Genomic DNA, 23,574 nt, shown 5'->3' with positions numbered 1-23,574 from the left:
GGAGGAGGCTTCCTGGTAGACATGTTACCAATCAAGAACTGAAGAATGTGCAGACATCAGCCAGGCAGGCAGGAGCAGGAGGAGGCATCCTAGACCCCAGGACTGCATGAGCAGAGGCACGGGCCTGAGCCCCCAGTGTGTGGAGGCAGCCCCCGCCCCCCTGATGCTGGTGTTCCAGGCACAGAGGAGCCTCGGCTGGAAGCCACGGGTAGGGTGCAGAATGCATGTTCCTGAATGGCAGGTTTGGGACTTGGACTTGATTGCACGAGGCAGGGAGATGTTCTAGGGTGAAAAGCAGGAAAATTGTTTGTCAGATCCGCCTTGGACTCAGACCAAGCCGGCAGCCTCCGAAGATGGAGCTGCAGGGGTCAGATGGTTCGTGACTATAGGAGAGTTTCTCCCCGTCGGGCTAGGTCTTAGAAATACTGCGACGTACTATAAATGAAAGCACTACTTTTTATACCTCCAAATTTTTAACTTACAAACAGAAAAGCTGAGACTGGAAGCTTATAGCGATGGTCTAAGCTGTTTTAAAGTGCACCACAATCTCCGAAACAGACGAAGCATCTATGACCAAGGACGTTCCCTGGTTGTCACCGAGGTTCATGGCCTGTTACACACTCAGCTGTGTTTCAGGAATGCCCTTCTTCCCTCAGAGAAGCTGAAATCATAATGCCAGGAATTTCCATTTTAAGCACAGGCTAAACCCTGGCACTGTCTCCTGTAATCCCCTCCAATCTCCAGAAATGTCTTCCCTTCCATCTCAGGCAGATGAGATTCTGGCTCCGTTCCCTGAATAATGAGCGTGTGCTGCTCCTTAAATTGGCCTTCAGGTTGTTCAGGGACTTCCACGCTCTCATTAAATCTAATGGAAGAATCGCTGGCCGGAGCCGTGATGTTGACTGCCCCGCGCAGGCTGGGCTTTTCATGGTTTGAGTGTCCATCTGCAGACAGAACTCACTACAAAGGAGGCCTTGTTCCCTTCATGTCTATATCCACAAATCAGCGTGGAGTTTCAGCGGCTTCCTATATGCATTTCTAAGCTGTCAAAGCTTGTAGAATTGCGATCCTCCACATTCCTCCATGGCCTGGGGTCTAGAGCCATAGCCTTGTGTATATTAAGCACTAGGGAGGAAAGAAAGTTAATAACATAAATATCCTCTCTGGTTTTTTTTTTTTTAGACAGAGTTTTGCTCTCGTTACCCAGACTGGAGTAGGGTGGTATAATCTCGGCTCACTGCAATCTCCACCTCCTGTGTTCAAGCATTTGTCCTGCCTCAGCCTCCCAAATAGCTGGAATTATAGGCACCTGCCACCACACCTGGCTAATTTTTGTATTTTTAGCAGAGATGCGGTTTCACCATGTTGACCAGGCTGGTCTCAAACTCCTGACCTTGTGATTCATCCACCTTGGCTTCTCAAAGTGCTGGGATTACAAGCATGAGCCACCATGCCTGACTGATATATAGCCAGGTGCCTGTAATCCCAACTGTCCATGCTTGAAATGTGATGGGACAGAAAGGCTTTGATCTCATGCTAATGGATGGAGTGGGGAAACCCTGCAAGGCCAGCCCATCTAGATCCTTCCTCTCTGTGCAGCATTCCTTCCTCTGGGGGATGGATGGGACTCTTTCTGAAATCTAGATCTTATAACCCACAGTCAGAACAGCTGGGAAAGATTCCAGTCCTGCCCTGGGCTGGTAAAAGGAGGGCAAGGAAAGGTCAGAAGAAGAGATTCTCTTTCCTGGGGTCTGTTTCTGAGGCCTAAATTGCCCCAACATTATAACAGAAGACTGTGAGAAGAGCCAGGGACTGTGTATGAAAAGCACATATATCAGCCAGGCATGGTGGCTCACGCCTGTAATCCCAGTACTTTGGCAGGCCTAGGTGGGCGAATCACAAAGTCAGGAGCTTGAGATCAGCCTGGTCAACATAGTGAAATGCCATCTCTACTAAAAATACAAAAATTAGCCAGGTGTGGTGGCAGGTGCCTGTAATCCCAACTACTCAGGAGGCTGAGGCAGAAGAGTTGCTCCAACCCTGGAGGTGGAGGTTGTGGTGAGCTGAGATCGCACCACTGCACTCCAGCCTGGTGACAGAGCAAGACTCTGTGTCAAAATAATAATTTTATATATATATGCACACACACGTATATATCTATGTATATATATATGCTTATATATATATTAAATATCACAATAGGAAACTTTCTCACCCTTTCATTTAGAATTGCTTTAATCGTTCATTAAGTTTTAATGTATTGATCAATAATTTTGAATGAATATGATGTCCTATGATCTCATAGTGATGTGTTTTATGGTATGATAAAATATTTATATTTTAGAGAAACTTAAGTGGTCTTATAATGTCACACCATATGACATAATATTTACATCATAAATATACAATTATTGGGTATGTACTGACACTGGCACAAACCTAAGTGGAAAGTATGAATATAAAAGTGTTGTAAGTTTTCTCCTTTATTTTCCACTCATCTGTAATTTATGATCTGTAAAACAAGCCAGGATGAAGTAGGAAAATAGGGGATTTTACATGCAGACAAGTTATCTTAAAACAAATGCCTATTGCTATATATTCATAAATATTTTAAATTAGTGAAAGTTCTCATGCCAGGTTTCTAATAATAAAAATGAGACAGCACCAAAGCAATCACTTGGAAATTTTGGCAGCAAAAATCAATTAACAAGGTAATTGGTAAGAGTGAGTAATGGAGCACTTTCAACGCTAGGTAGGACTGAAGTGAAGAAACCGCATTTGCCGGGGTTATCCAAGAAATTAGACAGAAACGGTTCTCTGCACATCCTCATGCAAACCACTTCGTCCTCCCTTCAGTTTCCCCACAGCGACTGAAGCACGGGTGTTTGCCCTCCAGAAACTCATGGAGTCTACATTTAACAAGTGAGGGAGGTGGATGATCCCAAAATAAGTCCAAGATAACAGACTTTTCCTCTTGTGCCTAAGAGAAGCTGTTCTGTGAAATCACACAGAGCTTGGTTACATCTGAGTCTTCACCCCTTAAAAGTGCTTCACCTTGGGGAAATTCTACAGCAGAGTGATGCTCTTATCTCAACATGCTTTGGGAAGCAAACGAGATACATAGAACATCTAGCATTATTGGTTATTTCGTTTCTATCCCTCTCATCTTAATTAAAATTTTGTATAGCATTAAGGAACATATTCCCCATTGAAAATAATATGCCAACAGGCTCAGTGGTGCATGCCTGTAATCCCAGCACTTTGGGAGGCCAAAGCAGGTGGATCACCTGAGGTCAGGAATTCCAGCCTGGCCAACATGGCGAAACCCCATCTCTACTAAAAATACAAAAATTAGCTGGGCATCGTGGTGGATGCCTGTAATCCCAGCTACCTGAGAGGCTGAGGCGGGAGAATCACCTGAACCCAGGAGGCAGAGGTTGCAGTGAGCTGAGATTGCACCACTGCACTCCAGCCTGGGGGATGAGAGCAAAACTTCATCTCAAAATAATAATAATAATAATAATAATAATAATAAGCTATCCCAGTTCCTGTTTTATGAAATTGGCCAAGCCAAGTAAGTAGCACTATAGAAAGGGAAAAAATAAATCAAAATATATTTAAACGATTATACATTATATTAAGTTAATCACCAAATTTTATTAATTTACTTAAATATATTTGATATTTAAATATAAATATATTAGTATTTTAAATATATTTAAATGAGGAATTTACCCCCATCTGTGGAACATGTAGCATTTGTCTCTAAATCCCATTTCAGGAGAATAAAGTCAGATTTACAAATAAAATTTGTTCTTGACAAAAGTGACATGCTTCAATTTCATTCATTTCGTAATGAATGTCGTAACTTAGAGATGCCCTATTGTGCGTTCTGATTTTTTTTGTCTCAGTTCAGTTTCTCTCTGCCCTTGTGTTGCTTGTGATTATTCACTTAGAAAGTAAGGTCCAGGCTGGCGTGTTGGTTTGGGAATGCGTGTTTTCCAGGTATTTTCTGCGAACCCACCACAACTTTGTTTTCTGCCCCCAACAGGAGGCTGCATGCACATGAAGTGTCCGCAGCCCCAGTGCAGGCTCGAGTGGTGCTGGAACTGTGGCTGTGAGTGGAACCGCGTCTGCATGGGGGACCACTGGTTCGACGTGTAGCCAGGGCGCCCCATCGCCTGGTCCTGGGGGAACATGCACAGTGTCCCACCTTCATTTGCTAATTCTCTTTCCGAACACACATGCACACACACACATGCAAATGCACACACGTGCTCGTACACACACGCACGTGCACACACACACACACAAGCACACTTCAGGTTTCTTTGTCCATGAAAAACAGCAAAGCAAAATTACAGAAGGAGCTCCTGAGTCCCTTTCAGTTTGTCCCCCCAAAAAAAGACCAGCAGAGCCATCTGTGACACCAGCAAGAGGTGTTCTCAGCCTCAGGATGACACAAATCCTTAAGAATTCTATCTACATAAATTGCATTGATGAAATATCAACTATGCATAAATCAACTTGCCAACTAAGTGAGAAATTAAGAGAGTTAATTTGAATGTTGAATGTTTGAATTACAGGGAAGAAATCAAGTTAATGTACTTTCATTCGCCTTCCTTATTTGCAACTTTAGAAAACAATTGTTATTCTGAAAGTATTACAGAAGAAATCTATAATTTGATATTGAGTATTCATTTTGCAGCTTGGAGATTTTGCTGATACATTTGACTCCACTGTAAATGTAATGGATAAAGTGCCTATACAGGAGACATGTTTAGAAATGATTTCATAATGATATTCAATCATAACAAAAGTGGACATTATTAAATCAGAATCTTTAAAGAGGAGCCTTTCCAGAACTACCGAAATGAAGGCGTGCCTGACTCTCTCCATCAGAAGGGTTTCTACCCCTCTGATACACCCTCTCCGTCCAATCTGCAAGTCCCAGGGAGCTCAGGACACTCGGGTTCCCCCAGGAGAGATCATTTCTTAGGACGGTAAACTCACTAGAATATTCCTTACGTTGACATGGATTGGATTTGAGTTGGATCAAACTGTCAACTTTTTCCTTAAGCCACTCACAATACAATCAAAAGGTTAACAGCACAAACGTGTGGCAACCCCCATTTTCTTATGCACACTACACAGAAGAGAAAGCACAACCACTATCTTTTATTCTACTTGTATTGTCTGACTTCTCAGGAAGATTGTGAACGTAACTGAGGGCATGAGTCTCCCCAGCACATGGAGGCCCTTTTGGATGTAGCAACTCTGTACATTATGAAATCGGGGCTTCCCTTATTAGATGTAGCACCTGAAATCCTTGCTGGAGAGAAGAGAGGGGATGAACGCAGAAATGTTCCACATCCCGAGGACATCTGTCCCTCTTTTCCTTACTGCCTGAGACAACTCATTTCTTCCAACCATCCAGGGACAGTCCAGTCTGCTCAGAGGCCCTGCACCGGGATGAGAGGGGGCTCTGTAGCATCCACACCAGGATTCACAGCCTCCTATGGCTTCACTGTCTGAAAATCTACCTACTCCAACATGGCCCCATGGTGACAACAGACCTGTGACAGGAAGCCCAAAGCTTATATAGGAATGCTGGAGAGATCAATGTCTCTATAGGATGGGAAAAAATAGAGGTTGCAGGCATGAGCCCCTGCACCCAGTGGCTCATGTCCACACCGAGTCCAGACCCTGATCAGGGCCTGACCTAGCGTCACTGGCAATCCCACCAAATTGCAATTCCTTACACTGGCCCAATGTGACAAATCAGATGGCTCCCTTCTGTCACATGGAGCACACAGTGTTTTCCATCATCCATAGCTTTTTTTCCTGATGATGTCTGCATTATTGCCCCTTCCCACTCTGCATGCTGCGCTGGGCTTGCCATGCCTGAATGAGGCTTGCTCCCACGAGCTCAGGCACCCTAGAGACCCCTGTTAGACTATTCAGCTGTTGGGCCTGGTCTCCTTTCCTTTCTTGGTGGTGGTCTTTTCCTTTTTCAGAATAGAACAGTGATTCTTAAAATAAGTTAGAGCAAAAACATCCAGTACACATGAACATGCATCAGAATCACAAATTATTTGCACAAAAACATATAACAAAATGTGAATGTATCAAAAAAGGAGGCTTTGCAGAAAAAAGTCTATTTTTCTCTGAAATGTGTTGAGATTATCTGACAACTCTAAGATTGTACTTAAATTGTCAATAAAAGCATCAAAAGGGCTTTTGAGTCTGTCTTTGAAGATGTATTTTCAATAAATGTGAAGGGGGAGGGAGGGAATCACAGGCTGTGTTATGCCATGGGCCTCACTTATGTCCTGGAGGAGTTGCCTTGTGATGAAATGGCCATCCTCATGTCAACTCCAAGCTCAAGATTAAGCCTGGCTGTTTCCCTTTGTTAAGTAAGAGGAGTTTCTTAAGGCTATCAAAATTTTAAAGGGCTCCAAAAAGCAAACCCTAATTCAAAAAAAAAATCTAACAGTTACTTTCTTGCCATACTAGCAAACTTTTCTAAGAAGAATTTAAAAGCGAAGTTTGGGTTGGAAAATACTTATAGGGATTTTTTCTCTCATACCATTCTAGAAAATTTCAGTGACTTTGCATTGCTCTCAGTGTGGGTGTGTTGATGCAGCATTTTCAAAGAACTGCGTTAGTGGCCACGCATTGTTTCACAGTGAGCCCAGGGTTGAGGGATCTGGAATGGAACATTCTGAAATAGGGCCTGTACTAGATTAGACAAAGAGGCTCACACTGAGGTCCTCTGGGTGCCAGCAGCCACAGGGGACACTGCAAGGAAATGCAAAGGTCATGGGAATGATGGCCCAGGTGACAATAGAGCATGAGGCAGCAGAGAAAGTGGGTGAGCTCTGGGTGCCAGTGTGGAGACCCCACCGCCAAAAGTCACCTGTGTGAGAACTTTGGGGACAATAATGCATGCACCGCATAAGGTTATGTGAGGATTAATTAATTCACCTTAGAACAGTGCATAGCGTAAAGGAAGCACTGTGTCATTGTTCACTATTATTAAAAAATGAACCGGTCATTGGAAACTACAGAACAGCTAACAGAAAACACAAAACTAATGCAAAGTGATGGCAAGTGCTGGGAATCTCTGAGTATACAGTTGCGGATTTAGGGATTTATGATAGAGGCAGGTGATTCGTGTGGCATATTCATGCTCATTGCACTACCTTCTAGATAGTCCCAGAAGCGTTCCTATAAAGGTAATGTTACATTGGGGTTCAGGGTGCCCTCAGCTCCCCGGAGAGGACATTTCTCCAGGTTCTTGATCTCCTACCCTCTTTAAGAATGAGAGAGGGGACCACAGCTCATTGTGCAGTAAATGCTGGACTCAAAAATGTTTATAGAAAGTGATTTATTTAGACAGACAGAAACCGGAGAAGGAGAGAGAAGAAACAGCTAACTCTCACACTGAGAGAGAGAATCCAGAAAGATGGAATCCAGGAGAGGAAAGCAGCTTCCACACTGAGTGGAAGGGAATAGAGAGGGAGATGGAGTTTAGGAGGGGAAGACAGGCTTCCACGAGAGCATGGAAGGGGACCCCAGAGGGGAAATCCAGGAGAGAAAAAGATGGCTTCCATGAAGGGAGTGTTCATGGGGTCCGAAGGGGTGTGGAAGAAGAGGACTTTTAACCTGGGAGGAACCCCCACCTTCTCTAAGACCCGTGGCCGATGAAAGCGGGTCCTTAGAACTTGCGCTGAAGTGACTGACTTTTACTTTCTTCCTGAGCCCGCGAGATTTGAACCTAAACTGTTAAATCTCCTGGATGAAGATGGAGGGGGAGAAAATACTTGCCCTTAAAACTACGGCGCCTGATGGACCCTGGAAAGAGAACACATTCCCTCAGTAAGTTGCTCACTGTGTGTGTGCGCGCGCGCGATATATATATGCAGATGATGTCCGGGATGTGAATTAGGGTGCGTGCGCGCGATATATATGCAGATGATGTCCGGGATGTGAATTAGGGTGCGTGCGCGCGATATATATGCAGATGATGTCCGGGGTGTGAATTAGGGTGTGTGTGCGTGCGCGATATATATATGCAGATGATGTCCGGGGTGTGAATTAGGGTGTGTGCGCGCGCGCGATATATATATGCAGATGATGTCCGGGGTGTGAATTAGGGTGCGTGCGCGCGCGCGATATATATGCAGATGATGTCCGGGGTGTGAATTAGGGTGTGTGCGCACGCGCGATATATATATGCAGATGATGTCCGGGGTGTGAATTAGGGTGTGTGCGCGCGCGCGATATATATGCAGATGATGTCCGGGGTGTGAATTAGGGTGTGTGCGCGCGCGCGATATATATGTGCAGATGATGTCCGGGGTGTGAATTAGGGTGTGTGCGCGCGCGCGATATATATATGCAGATGATGTCCGGGGTGTGAATTAGGGTGTGCGCGTGCGCGATATATATATGCAGATGATGTCCGGGGTGTGAATTAGGGTGTGCGCGTGCGCGATATATATATGCAGATGATGTCCGGGGTGTGAATTAGGGTGTGTGCGCGCGCGCGATATATATATGCAGATGATGTCCGGGGTGTGAATTAGGGTGTGTGCGCACGCGCGATATATATATGCAGATGATGTCCAGGGTGTGAATTAGGGTTAATACTGTGAGTGGAAATGAATACGCACAAATGTGAAATGCTTATGCAGAAGACACTGCAGACCATGGGGGAGAGCCTCATCACCATCTGCCCTTACAAATGTTTCTGATAGTGTGGAGAATATTGTTGTTCAGTTTTTTTAAAGAAAATCCTGTTTCAAAGAGACATTGAACCTATCTTCAATCCATGGTGAATAAACTAACAAAATATTTTAGAACTGGCCGGGCTGGCCAGGCGTGGTGGCTCACACCTGTAATTCCAGCATTTTGGGAGGCCAAGGCGGGTGGATCACCTGAGGTGGAGTTCGAGACCAGCCAGGCCAAAATGGTGAAACCCCATCTATACCAAAAATATGAAAATTAGCTGGATATGGTGGCAGGCACCTGTAATCCCAGCTACTCGAGAGACTGAGGCATGAGAATTGTTTGAACCCAGGAGGCAGAGGTTGCAGTGAGCTGAGATCGCGCCACTGTACTCCATCTCAAAAAAAAAAAAAAAAAATTAAGAACTGTTGCTGCAGTTTGAATAACCATGCCAAAAAAAAAAAAAAAAAGCATGGAGTATTGTCCAGGAAGACCCACTTGACCATACAAATGGGTGGCTCTGCCTTGAGGGACCCACCATGCTCCCTGATCTCATCCTCAGCTACATAGGCTGAGAGAACCAGTTTTGTCTCTATATCAAGGGGTGACTGGGTCCCAAAAGACTAACACTAACATAACTCATAGAGAGAATGGGTATAAAAGCTAAGATGTCAGTTTCCAATTTATATTTACCATGAGAAGCTTTCCTCTTGCTCTTTACATGTGCTTTTCCATCTGCCTGGAGTCATTCTTTAAAACCCTTGCCTTCTCCTTCTGATGGGCCAACCTGTGGGTCTCAGTTCCATGAATTTGTCCAGCAAATCTTTGCTAAACTCCTGGTCTGCACTACTCTCTGGTGTACACTTACTGCCTCAATCATAGCATTGAACATGCAACATTTTAATCACTTGTCCTCTAGGGACAGAGAAGAGAGCTATGTACTCACTGATGTATACTTAGCACCATGCCTAGCAGAGACCACACTCTATAACAATGAAACCGCATTTTTAAATTCTGAGCAATTCTATGTGGAAAATAAATTATAGTGGAAAGCTCTCTTGTTGGGCCTAGGCTCAGAGCTAAATGACTTTAACTGCATGATGTTATTGAATAGTGGCACCTGCCCAGAAGCATCAATTTCCATAACAGGCCGGGCACAGTGGCTCATGCCTGGAATCCCAGCACTTTGGGAGGCCAAGGCTGGCAGATCACCTGAGGTCAGGAGTTGGAGAGCAGCCTCACCAACATGGCAAAACCTCATCTCTACTGAAAATACAAAAATTAGCCAGGTATGGTGGTGCGCACCTGTAGCCCCAGCTACTCGGGAGGCTGAGGCAGGTGGGAGAATTGCTTGAACCTGGGAGGCAGAGGCTGCAGTGAGCTCAGATCATGCCACAGCACTCCAGCCTGGGCAACAAAGTGAGACTCCATCTCAAAAAAAAAAAAAATTCCATTACAAAGATAAATCTAGCACAGACTGGAAACCTTCGCTCTCAGGTCAGGGTAATCTTATCTCCAAGAGTGCCTGAGATACCTGGTCAAAGGCATCTGCCCTGGAGCTTCTCCTGCAACTCCCCTGTCCCTCAGTTATCTCAACTGCATGCTGGGTGTTCCTGAAAACTCCCAGTGCATGTGCGGAATCAAACTGTGGTGTGTTTCTGTGTACTGTTTGTTTCATCCGCAATTCTTGGATTTTTAATTTCAAACTCAAAGACTGTCTTTTTTGAGAGATGCTGTTTAGTATCAAATCACCACTCAGTATTTCTCCCTATAAGGTTTTCCTTATATTGTTCTTTTTATTACAAAATTATTGTTACACAATTACATCTTCATTACAGAAAGTAAAAAAGGCAAAAAAGAAAACATAAAACTACCATCTAGAAATAATTTGCGTCTTATTTCCACTTAAAAATATGTGAGTAGCATCTTTCTATGTCAATGGATTTCTAAAGTGACATTTTTTTCAGGGATTCATTATGGCTTACTGTATACTAATTAATTTAATAAGTGTTTCTTTTACATTTCCATATCTAATTTAAAAGTCCAGGCCATGCCCAGTGGCTTACGCCTGTAATCCCAACACTTTGAGAGGCCGAGGTGGGTGGATCATTTGAGATCAGAAGTTCAAGACCAGTCTGGGCAATGTGGTGAAACCCCATCTCTACAAAAAATACAAAAATTAACTGGGCAACGTAGTGTCTGCCTATAATCCCAGCTACATGGGAGGCTGAGGCAGGACAATTGCTTAAACCCCGGGAGGTAGAGGTTGCAGTGAGCCAAGATTGTGCCACTGTACTCCAGCCTAGGTGACAGAGCAAGACTCCGTTTCAAATAATAATAATAAAAGCAGGACAGTTAGGGGCAAAGGGAAGTGGGGTGGTCACCCTGCCTGTGAGTAGCAGGTCCCAAGCAGCAGCACGCACTCACAGGCCCCTTTGTAGGCTCAGCACCCTTTGGCTCCAGTTGCTTACTTGACAAGCTCCTACTCATCTCTGAAATGTACCCCCATCCTCCCTCAAGCCAAACTAATCAAGCGGCTGACACTTCCAATACTGATGCCTCCAAAGAAGCTTATCCCACTCAGAACAGGACCAACCGGAGCCTGGCAAGCCTTCATACTCCCAAGGGCGCCTGCCACGTAGTATTTGAGAATCTCTCAATTCTGAAACATTTTAGCACCTGGCTTTTCCTTCATGACCTTTTTTTTTTTTTTTTTGAGACGGAGTTTCGATCTTGTTAACCAGGCTGGAGTGCAATGGCGCGATCTCGGTTCACAGCAACCTCCGCCTCCTGGGTTCAGGCAATTCTCCTGCCTCAGCCTCCCGAGTAGCTGGGATTACCATTTTTCACAAAGGCATTGAGATTTCATGATTTCACTAGAGTTCCGTGTATTTGCCGTCACTGAGTCACCGTTTTCTCCAGCTTATTTTCCTGAAATGAGCTCCCCCAACCCCCGCCGTGGGTCTCTAGGTTTGGCCTGCTCTTCCCACACGTTGGTCAGCTTCCTCCCTTCCTGAAGGCCTCTCAGGTCAACCCTTTGCAGCCATAGCACTCACCTATATCCAGACATATTATGCGTATTCTACTTAGTAGGTTTTTGCTGGTCTCCCCAGCTAGAGGACTAGCTCCATGAGGGCAGTTCCTTGCTGTATTTGTTGATTTCATGGGTGAATAGAGAGCAATCATCAATAATCATCAGCTAAAAGGCCGACGCTGCTCCGCTTCACTGTCCACCCACCTTGAATCTGTGCAAAACAATTTGAAACTGTGGGACTGCAGAACCACACATGCCAAGAGCCACCAAAGAAACGGTCATTTAGAAAAACTGCCATCATTCCTTTTAATTTGAATATAATTGAAAAGTCACTATCATTTGTTTTCCTTTTCTGGCCTTTCCCGCTTGTTTATTGTTCTAGGTGAAGTTTTTTAGTCACCAAGCTTTTTCATTCATTTTATCTTGGTAGCCAAAACGATTTTAGTTAAAATGGGTCTCCTAGTTGGTTTAGCAAATACTAGCTACGTTTTCTTTGAAGAATGGGATACAGCACCTACCACTAGGTTTTTTTCCTCTCTGAAAGTAGTTGACAAGCCTTAGGGCAGCATAATTTCAACAGTAACAAAAACATAAATGCAAAGCCACTTTTCAGTTTCGGGTGTTTGCAAGAACTCTGAGCACCAGAAATAAGGCCCAAGATAAAAATCAGAGACACCACGATGGAATTCAGAGACAGACACAATGATCACATTGTAAGTAAGAAACTCTGAGGCCGGGTGCGGTGGCTTACACCTGTAATCCCAGCACTTTGGGAGGCCGAGGTGGGTGGATCACGAGGTCAAGAAATCGAGACCATCCTGGTCAACATGGTGAAACCCCATCTCTACTAAAAATACAAAAATTAGCTGGGCATGGTGGCGCATGCCTGTAATCCCAGCTACTCAGGAGGCTGAGGCAGGAGAATTGCCTGAACCCAGGAGGTGGAGGTTGCGGTGAGCCGAGATCGCACCATTGCACTCCAGCCTGGGTAATGAGAGCGAAACTCTGTCTCAAAAAAGAAAAAAGAAAAAAGAAACTCTGAACATAGCTCATTTCTACTGTGAGTCGCCAAACACCAGGAAGCACTTGGAAGAATGCCTGGCAGTTGATAACTGGTAGTGACCTACTATCAACAGCATCGTCCAGTCACACCAGAGGATGCTGGTCTCCTCATTCAACCCCTTAGGAGAATCATGATTGCTTAGCAGGTTCACGTGAAAGAGTGAGTTACAAGGCGACAGCAACAAGGTCTATGGTTCCCAGACCTGCTTCGTAGGTACCTCAAAACTTTTATTTGAATTGGCTCACCCATGCATGTTTATTCCTGTCGCTGTTGGTGACACTGATAGGGAAAAAGATACTATGGAAATGACAGTTGCAAAATTGGTCATGCCATGGTCATGCAAGGGAACCGTGCCGGGCTGAAAATTCTTTAGTAATGACCTTCTCAAATCAGAGACTCCCAGAACTCAAGTGTATTTATGAAGACTGGAAAGCATAGTCCATTTCAAGGGCCAGCAAATGTTTCTGTACAAACCAGATAGCAGATAATTTGGGCTTTGCAGGCCATAAGTCTCTACTTACGTGATGAATGGATGTGACCAGGGAGTAAGACAGAGAGGAATCTAGGATATATCTTAGGTTCTTCTTGGATGGCTGTGGGCCTCGAGTCTGCAGAGCACAGGAGCAGAGCCAGAGCCAAGTTTGCCTGTGAGACTCAGGGGTGGCAGGAAAAAAGTGGCTCTATTTGCACCTGCTGGAATCTGACAGTCTGCGAGACCTCCAATGGTCAGGCTCAGTAAACACTTGAATCTTAGGAGAGAAATCCTAGAAATATGTTTTATGTAGCTCTTTGTGTTACCAGTGAATCATTTTTAATAAATAGACTCTTCAAAACAATAATTTTAGATGATAGCTTAAAATTGTAAAGAAATGACTCAAGAGAATTTGTTATGCTAACCTACTTGTACGAGATTAGAAGTACATCTCTAATTGTTTGTTATTTTAGAATAAACATTTTCCTCCCAAATTAATAATCTGATCAGAGGTGAACATATAATTTCAGTGACAAGGACAGAAGGCATGGCTAAAGGCCAGGTGGTGAACGTAAATCTCCAGTGCATCAACCCAAAGAAATCATTAAATAAAAGCAAACAAACCGACCCTGGAAGAATTACATTTGCAGTAGGTAAGGGAAAAAATGAGGAGGCGGCAGAAGGGAGGCGGGAAGAGATGGAAGAGTGCTTCTCACCAGGTTTCGTCCAGCAGAGTTGGTCCAGATTGTCTAAAATTTGAAACTGTGGCTAAAAGAATATAGAGTCTTGACCTCTTTGTGGTTATTGTAATTATGTAACATTAGAGGGAACTTTTGGGAACAAATCTGAAGAAATATTTACATAATGTTAGCAGTCCAGTCCATTACATTTGTTTTCTTTTTCTTGAAACAAAAATTAGTATTTAACATGAAGAAACAGCACATATAGGCCGGGCACGGTGGCTCAAGCCTGTAATCCCAGCACTTTGGGAGGCCAAGGCGGGTGGATCACGAGGTCATGAGATCGAGACCATCCTGGTCAACATGGTGAAACCCCGCCTCTACTAAAGATACAAAAAATTAGCTGGGCATGGTGGCGCGTGCCTGTAGTCCCAGCTACTCGGGAGGCTGAGGCAGGAGAATTGCCTGAACCCAGGAGGCGGAGGTTGCGGTGAGCTGAGATCACACCATTGCACTCCAGCCTGGGTAACAAGAGCGAAACTCCGTCTCAAAAAAAAAAAAAAAGAAACAGCACATATAGTATGATCTGTTGTTTGGGTTTCTAGCCACCATCCAGCTGTCCTTCCATCTGTGTGCTCGGCCACCGCTGACGAGTGGAAGGATGCTTACCAAAGGTGATACTAGCTTTTTGGGTGGTGGTGAAATTTGGGGTGATTTTTCTTCTCTTATCTATGCTTTTCTATATCATTTGAATATTTTCATAACAAGGATGGATCATTTTCAAAGACAAAAAGGAAAGTCAATCCTTAAAAGAGTGAAGACCAATAGAATCTATCAACGAGCCTTCTTCGTAAATGTGCGGTACAGAGTTTTTACTGGGTTTCACGTGGAGAATGTGGCTACACTACAATCTCCACGTGGGTCGTCCTCAAAGCTAGAGAGGTCAGCGGTGTCCAGGGGTGCCCCAGGTGTTCTGTTAGAGTTGAAGGTGCTTCTGCTGACTTGAATGTGTCCAAACGGATCTGATTAGTGAGTGAACTATCACCAGGCCCTTCCACACCAGGTGGTGGCATCGATGGTCACTGTGTAGACTCAGTGATGTACTTGAGGATATCTTGGGGCCTTTTTGATCAAACAATTCTATATAGACTTTCAGGCCACAAAACCTCTTCAACTGCTGAATTTCCTTTCCTACGGCTTGCTACATCTCTCTATTAATACTCGTTAGCTGCACTTAATTTTGCTTGTATTACATGTGCATAAGCTAACTTATTTGCAAATGGCCCAGATAATTGAATCCCTACACATGTATTATAACTTGCATGTGGACATTGTAAAAGAAGAATGATAAAAAGCTCTTTCAACAACGCGGATGAATCTTGAAAACATTCTGCAAAGTGAAAGAAGCCAGATGCAAAGGACCATGTATTTAATGTATGCTTCCATTTATACGAATGGTACAGAATATACAAAAAGTAGGTTAGTGGTTGCCTACAGATGGACAGAGGAGGGAATGAGAGTGACTCCTAATGGGCACAGGGTTTCCTTTGGGCATGATGGCAATCTGTGAATATATTAAAAACTATTGAATTGGCCGAGTGTGGTGGCTATGCCTGTAATCTCAGAACTTTGGGAGGCCAAGGCAGGCAGATCACGAGGTCAGGAGTTCGAGAACAGCCTGGCAAATGTGGTGAAACCCCACCTCTACTAAAAATACAAAAAAATTAGCCTGAGATGATGGCAGGTGCCTGTAGTCCCAGCTACTCAGGAGGCGGAGGCAGAGAATCTCTTGAACCTGGGAGGCAGAGGTTGCAGTGAGCTGACATCATGCCACTGCACTCCAGCCTGAGCAACAGAGCAAGATTCCATCTCAAAAAAAAAAGCCTATTGAATTACACACTTCAATGGGTAAATTGTATGATATGTTGGATTCTATCTCAATTAAGCTGTCACCAAAAAAAGAATGAACAAAAGATAGAGAAGTAAACAGCAAATATGACCTTAATATCTCTTTTTTGAGATAGGGTCTCACTCTTGCCTGGGAAACAGAGTGAGACCCTATCTCAAAATAGCCTTGACCTCCCAGGCGCAAGCAATCCTCCAGCCTCCTAAATAGCTGGGACTACAAGGTGTATGCCACCATGCTTGGCTAAATTTTTTTAAGTTATTTTATTTTTAGTTTTTTAGAGGCAGGTTCTCACTTTGCTGCCCTGGATGGTCTGGAACTCCTGGGCTCAGGTGATGCTCCTGCCTCAGCCTCCCAAAGTGCTGGGATTTACAGGCATGAGACACCAGGCTCAGCTAACCCTAATTTGGGTGGTACTTGATGGTAGGAGAGATTAAAGATTGTGGCAAAGTGTTTGTTTTAAGCGTCTGGCATACTTATGACTACAGGGTAGGAGCCAGAAATGGAAAGTACAGAGGAACTGAATGTTCTAGAAGAGACAGATTGGCTCAAGGAGGACTAGCCTCAGGCAGGAAGAAAGCCAATAGGACCCGTAAGTGCCTCTCCTCTGCCCTGCTCACTATTGCCCCCACCAAGAAAATCAGTTATCTTTTGAATGAAACCAATCCTGCTGCCCTGGCCAGAGCAGATGAGAGCAGAGACAGTGCCTGAGGCCACACTGTCCACCAGTAACGCTCCAGGTGGAGGGGCTGCTGCTGAAGGATGACCTGGGGAGAAGTTCTGCGGAATCCAGAGGACAAATGTGCCTCAGAGCAGAGCTGCAGCTGCACGGTGACAGGAATACTGTGTCCATCCCCTCCGCTCTCTCTCACCTTCCTCCACACCCCCAGCAGGGCTTTGGCGACCCTGGTTTTAGTTCAGTTCCACAGAATATCAGTGGTAGGTCATGAATATGGAAAAGATGCTCACCTGAGGAGAAACAATCAGTTGCATCTTAGAGACATTTCCAGTCTCAAGCACAACTCTCCAATGAATACAAATGTGGTCTTCAGCCTTCATCAACTATGTGGAAGTAACAAGTAAGCCTGGCTTGCTGTTAGAAATCGAAGCCATTTTCAGTATTCAAATAATTATCTTTAAAATCATTTCCTAACAATTAACTGTAATAATATACTTTGGAAAGAAATAGAAATCTTGAGTCTCCTACTACTCTTCCGTGGAATCGGTGGGTACTCAGGGTCAAAACGGAGCACCCACATGGTTGAAGTCTGAAGACTGAATTTTAGAATTCAGTCCAAACTAGAAAACAATGAAAACTTTAAAGCATTGGGCAAGACTAGAATCTAACAACAGGTGTACTGTAGTTCATTTTGAAACTTGATTTTTCTTTCTCCAGTACACGTTTTCACTAAAGACAAGTAATAGACACATCTATGTGTAAAATAAGTGTTAGTTTTGTTATGCTTGGCCTGAGTATTTGCATAAAGTCAGCAAGAATACTTATTTGCCACATAGGCTCTTTTAATGTTTTAACTTTGTTCCATAGGGATTCTCAGATTACACGTCAAAGACTTGAGCCCAGCCACAGTTTTATCTGTGCCTGCAAATACCTGTATTAATTGGAGGAATTCCTCACCAAGATCCCAAGATACTTTGGGGCTCCTGGGCCTGTCACAAAGTGATATTCCTTACTTACCACAGGTCAGGAACCTATCTAGGAGCTGAGTAGACAAGGTATGGGGTCAGCTTTCCCAACAGGCTTTTATTGGCTTTCTAAGATAACTTTGATTCCTTAAAGCAGTTTGCTTATATCTGAAAGTATGCAATTCCAGTCAAGGGCTTGATAAAATAACCAGTGTCTTCAACTGTGTCCTGATAGAAAATAAAAAAACAGATTATTGTTGAATTATGCAAATAATTATACTGACATAAATTAAGTATGCTTGAAAATAGCTTTCAAATTCTGGAGGAATTAGGTAGAGAAATATGCTTTAGATTTTGCTCATAGCAGTGTAGTTAACCCAACTGTTAAAAGCTGTAAGTAGTTCAAATAAAAGGGGTTTTCTGGACTCAGAAACAAAATATTAGTAATGTTTCAAAAGATTATTTCAGTTTTCCGTTAGTTTAGTCTACATAGGTAACGCTTGTTCTATTAGAAATTTATGAATACATTGGCTCTCTATGAGAGTCTTGGCAGTTTTTCCTTTATTCTAGTGTCACAGTCTCCCAAGTTATTAGACACCAGCCTTTAAGAGCACCTGTCAAAGTCTTATAGCTGATTATTAAACAACCTTTTGAAAAGGACACAAGTAAAATAATTGTGGAAAACAAAAGTCTTAAAACAGTCACAGTTAAAAGACACAATTGACAAGCAAATTTGGTTACTTCTATGGCATGTAACAATTTTCCATAATTACTACTGATAATAGACTCACAACAATCTCATATGATTCTGGAACACATACTAATCACACACTTACATAAATATAATCCAAGGAAAGTTAAACACCGTTTCATATCTGATAATACTTCCTATATGATTTTATTATATCGAAGAAGTTGAATGTGTCTCTTTTGGACTTAAGGGGATCTAATATCAAAAGATTAATGAGGACCAAAGTTTGAATTTGATTTTGGAAAGTTTGTCAAATACAAAAAATTTAAAACACTTCATATCACAAAATAGGATCACAGTTCACTGTAAAATAAGTCATTCATGTAGCCAAATAACTCAAGGATTTAAAAAACAAAACAAAGAAACAAAAAAAAAACCTTTATTTTTTGAGAGAGGAAACCTAATTTCCCAAACAGTAAGCCTTAATAACAATAGCACGAGGCCAATTAAATATGTATTTTAAAATTTTATGGACCAATTTATTACATTTTTATTATCTTCACCATAAGATATACTTTCTATAAATGTTTTTATAAACTTTACAATCTTGTTTTAAGGAGCAGGTGAATGCTCTAAGAAAACCTTGTTAATCTGACACTGAGGCCCAGATGCTGGTCTTCCATCAGTGTGTCTCCAATGTTAATGGTTAATTTACAGAGAAACAACTAATTTTATCTCTCAAAATCGACACTTCCAATCTCATGTACCTACTTCTTCCACAATAGCTCCCTGTGCCTTGAGGAGTTGAGCAGTTGTAACCTCTGGCCCTGTGTCTTCTGAACACAGTTTATTTTGATTGACAGAAGACACGGCTTTAACTGCTGCCAGTATTTATGATTTAGCAGGGCTCGATGTCCCTTCAGAACCAGGAGTCAAAGCCCTGTAACTTAATGACACAAGGCCTTTAAAGCAAAAAACAGAAAGTTATATGGATGTAACAATCGTAAGTTTAAAAAAAACCTCAGGCTGCTGTTTCTAAGCAAAATCAGAACTAAATACCAACGGCGTAGGAACTATTTCAATAAAACATGAAATTTGTTTGTTAGGCCAGTTACCAAAAGGCAAAGAGTAGACCTTCTGCAGTGTGATTGTTGTTCCCTACGGGGAACCCACTTAGGTAACCTGCAAGTCAAAACTAATGAAAGAATACTTCAATTCGTTAGACATTAGAAGAGTGTTTCCTGGGTAATCAGTGCAAATTTTCAGATTCATAGAACAATTAAAAGCCAAGAGCACAGAATGTTATGTTTGAAGAAAACATTTCCTTTAGAACTTAGACAAAACATTTTTAGCCTCAAGCCACAAGAAACAACCTGAAGGAAAAAATTCCAGGAGCTGAAAATGAGTTGAAGGAGAGAGTTACTATTTCAGGCCTTTTCAAAAGTGAGGGAAAGCTGAAAACAGCAAGACACAGTAAGAGTTGAACTTTGAGTTTTAAAAAATTGAAATCGCTTGTAATTTTATTAAGAGTCAACCAGTACATTTTAACATGTCATTGTTCTAACCAATTATTTAGTGTATAAGTGTATTTTTATATCGAACCCAATCTCCAGAAAGACTATTATAAATAATTTCCCTTTAATTATAGAAAACTCAATACAAGTCATTTATACATGCTTGGAATTCCTGTTTTATTCTAGACATCCCCCTTTCTTAAATCACCAGTCACTTCCTGCCAGCAGAAAATAGTAGAAAGAAATAATAAAGAAAAAAGATAACAATAAATAAAAAAAAAGAAAAGAAATAACTAGTCATTTTATTTGAGGACAAAAAGTTGCTGTACAAGATTCTTTCTCATACAAAATTATTTTCCTTTTAACCTTTCTTGCCAAAAAAATCCTCTTCACATTTATAACTCTCTTTATATTGCTCTTATTTACTGGTTACATTCATGTTGTTTCATAAATAACTTTTTCTTTCTTTTTTCTTTTGAGACAGAGTCTTGATCTGTCACCCAGGCTGGAGTTAGTGGCACGATTTCGGCTCACTGCAATCTCTGCCTGTGGGTTCCAGAGATTCTCCTCCCTCAGCCTCCCAAGTAGCTGGGATTACAGGCATGCCCCACCACACACGGGTAAATTTTGTATTTTTAGTAGGCACAGGGTTTCACTGTGTTGGCCAGGCTGGTCTTGAACTCCTGACCTTTAGTGATCAACCTACCTCAGCCTCTCAAAGTGCTGGGATTACAAGGGTGAGACACTGTGCCCAGCCATCATAAATAAATTTTAAGTAACCTCTAAGTTAGACAAAAATTATTTTCATTTAAGAACACACTTTTTAGAAAAATGTTTTCCTACAATTTTTTTAATTGGAAATTAGGTATTTATTTAGAATCTATTAGTTAACATAACTCTAGATATTAAACTATATGACAAGTCTATTTACAGGCATTTATGCCATTACATTTACCTAATTAATTATTTAAAATCGTTTTCATAATAGATTACTTATGAAAACTGCGATAGTTATCATTTGAAGTTATTTCCCCATTAACTATTTTTATAGCCTGTGAATTTAAGGTTTTCCTAAGGTTACATAAATGAGATTTTTTTTTTCTGTTTTGCCAGTAACTCAGGGTTTAGCTGTTTTCATTAACCAAACAGAATTAAATGTCTTATTTGATAGCTTTGTAACACTCCTGCCAAATTTTGACACCTAGCAAAGAAAAATATAAAAACACTTGATCAGTCAATCTAAACCATGATGTGTGTTGACAATTTTGAACCCATTTCCAATTCTATTTCACTAATATTTTTTAAATCAGCATCTTTATTAATGGTTTACTTAAGTCATGTGAACTTGAAAAAGCCTTAAAGTCTCCATTTTTTTCTGATAGTTTGATTTAAGTGCTTTTTTTCTTTAAGCCTGTTGATTAGAGCTCTTTTGTATCTTTTTAGTAGTGAAACATCGTATACATGACACATAAATATATCGATATATTACATGTGCAGATAGAAGTAGATATTATACATTCATAAGCCCTCTTCTTTTTTCCTCCTATTTTAGATTTCCAATTTCTTGATAACCTGTTTTATTACCCTAGGCAGTTGCTAGCCAAGTAGCCCTAAATTTGCATATTAAGGTAACAACTCTTAAGGGGAAAATCAGACATTAAAGTTTACATCTCAAAGTACAGAAAGAGTCTGACGTGCTAGAGGGAGATTAAAATGGATGCCAAATCAAACATGAAGCTATGGAAGCCGACCATAGGATGGTAGAAGGAGACACGTTTTATTTGGACAGGTAGTTCTAAATTTAGTCTGTCTTTTAACTGGACCTCAGAGATCTGGGCAGAGCCCACACTGAATCCTGGGTCTCCAAAAACAGATCATTATTATGAGACTAGAACACACAATGCTTTTACAGTGCACTTATTTTTTAACAAAGACATTTCTCTAAGTGTCTAAACCACACTCTTCCTTAAATTAAACACCCAAGAGTAGCCTCTGCTGTAGTAACTATTTTAGTCAGAAAAAAAAAAATCAGGTAACACTATACAGAAGCAAGCAATTTCAGATCTGGGATGAACTTGTCTGTTTACCCTTTAAGGGTTCCAAAATAAAAAATGGAGGTTTCACCCCAAAGGGAAGTCTGACATCTTCTCTGTTTTCTTTAAGGAATCCCAGGCTGTCGAAAAATATTTTAGATCTGTCATGTAGCAGAGGGTGGCGAGAGAAAGGAGAGGCAGAAGTGAACGGAGAAAACAGAATTTAGTTGACTGAGAAGGGAAAAAAAAAAACCTTTTTCTTAAAAAAAGCAATGTTCTACAATAGGAAAAATAAAGACCTTTTAAATACACACACACACACACACACACACACACACACACACAGACACATATCTTGGATATTAGCTTTTAATTAAACTGTCTTTTAACCACTGAGCTCCTTAAAACAAATTTTTAAAAATCTTATTACCATATTTTAGCTGAAACAAATTGCTGCTATTTCAAAAGTAGCACAAATATCAAGCCAAAAAGGACTTGATTTAGGAATGAAACCCAAGCTGTTGTAGTGAAAAAAAAATGGGGGGCAGAACTAAGCTACTGAACGGCAGTGCGGGTGGCAGCCAGGGCTCTCTCAGTTGGGCTTGGCTAGCAAAAGGTGGCCTTGTCATGGAAATAAAGCCCCTAGGGTAGTCAAAATCAAAAATCATTCCCTTTTTTTTTTCCTTTTGCTGGCCATTTTTTCCTCCCCGCCAACCCCTTTTTTTTTCCAGCTGCAGGCAATTTAGCCAATTCAGAGGCCTTGTTCTCCGTAATTTGAAACTTTTCTCTGGATTTGATGAAGTTGATAGAGTTGGTCAGACCCAGTAGGAAAAAGACGAAAACAACAACAAAACAGAAACAAACAACAACAGAAGAGTAAAGCAAAACAAACAGCTGCACAAGTTACACCACTACTGAGCCTCTGACAGTAGAGTCATGAAGAGCAGCTGGTTGTTAATCTTAACTTTAGTCATTAAGAAGAATTTCCAAGACAAAAAAAAAAACCACAGATCAGCTACTTACCTAGGAGTGGGGCCCAGGCTGAAGGCTGTGCTTGCCATCCTAGAAACAAAGAATGCTCAGACTTGGCTTCCCTGTTGGAAGTGAGCGGAACGTCCAGACAGGAGCTGCCTGCCTTCCATCGTCATGGAAGCAGGAAAACATGCCTTCCTTGTTGAAAGCCAGCAAAACTCCAGAAAAGGAGTTATACAGCAAAGTAAACTGTAGAACTTGACCAAATTTTGAGAGATCAGTGATTCTCCGGAAGAGGGGGCTCCTCAGCCTCAGCAAAGTGTCCTGTTATTCTCCGGAGGGAGGGGGCTCCTCAGCCTCAAAGTGTCCTACTGGTTTGAGCCATAGGATAGCTCAAGCTGGTACCAGCCACCGACAGGTTTGTCAAAGGTCACGGACACCCCACTCAGAGTCCCTTCATGATTACCAGTTTGTGAACCCAAAGTATCCAAGACAGGTCTCAATCAATCTAGAAAGTTTATTTTGCCAAGGTTAAGGATGCACATGTGACACAGCCTCAGGAAGTCCTACGCTGGAACTTCTGAAAGAGCAGCAATTTGTCCTAGCTGAAATATACTCATGATATATAAAAAGATTTTTTTAAAAGGAGCTCAATAATTAAAAATCAGCTTAATTAAAAGCTAACATCCAAGGTGTGTGTGTGTGTGTGTGTGTGCGTGTGTGTGTATTTAAAAGGCCTTCATGTTTTTCTTTTCATTTTTCCTCTCCTAGGACTTTGTCCTGCTTTTAAAAATACAAACTTACGTAGGTTTCTCTAACACAGGGTTGCTCC

General features: G+C 42.0%; 1 protein-coding gene and 1 long non-coding RNA gene across 8 annotated transcripts in view; one reads left to right on the top strand and one right to left on the bottom strand.

Moving 5' to 3' along the window:
- Window positions 1-6,238, top strand: part of PRKN (parkin RBR E3 ubiquitin protein ligase) — a 1,467,397-nt gene extending 1,461,159 nt beyond the window's left edge. For all 6 annotated transcript variants that reach the window (XM_008995347.6, XM_035297759.3, XM_078370429.1 and 3 more), the window contains one exon: window positions 4,052-6,238. In XM_008995347.6, the coding sequence (XP_008993595.3) occupies window positions 4,052-4,164 (113 nt within the window). In that variant the 3' untranslated portion in view covers window positions 4,165-6,238. The remainder of the gene's footprint in view (window positions 1-4,051) is intronic.
- Window positions 6,239-15,403: 9,165 nt separating this feature from the next.
- On the bottom strand, window positions 15,404-22,875 carry LOC118153037 (uncharacterized). Of its 2 annotated transcripts, XR_004742201.3 has the most exons (3): window positions 22,794-22,875; window positions 17,585-17,760; window positions 15,404-16,857 (listed from the first exon to the last, which is right to left on the bottom strand). It is a non-coding gene; the product is annotated as an uncharacterized LOC118153037 (long non-coding RNA). The 2 variants fall into 2 exon arrangements; XR_013534669.1 differs by having other exon boundaries at window positions 15,404-17,760.
- Window positions 22,876-23,574: the final 699 nt, after the last annotated feature.

Source organism: Callithrix jacchus, chromosome 4 (genome assembly GCF_049354715.1).
Source record: "Callithrix jacchus isolate 240 chromosome 4, calJac240_pri, whole genome shotgun sequence".
Classification (NCBI taxonomy): domain Eukaryota; kingdom Metazoa; phylum Chordata; class Mammalia; order Primates; family Cebidae; genus Callithrix; species Callithrix jacchus.
Note: the sequence above shows the minus strand (reverse complement) of the source record. Positions and strands in the feature narration are given on the sequence as shown.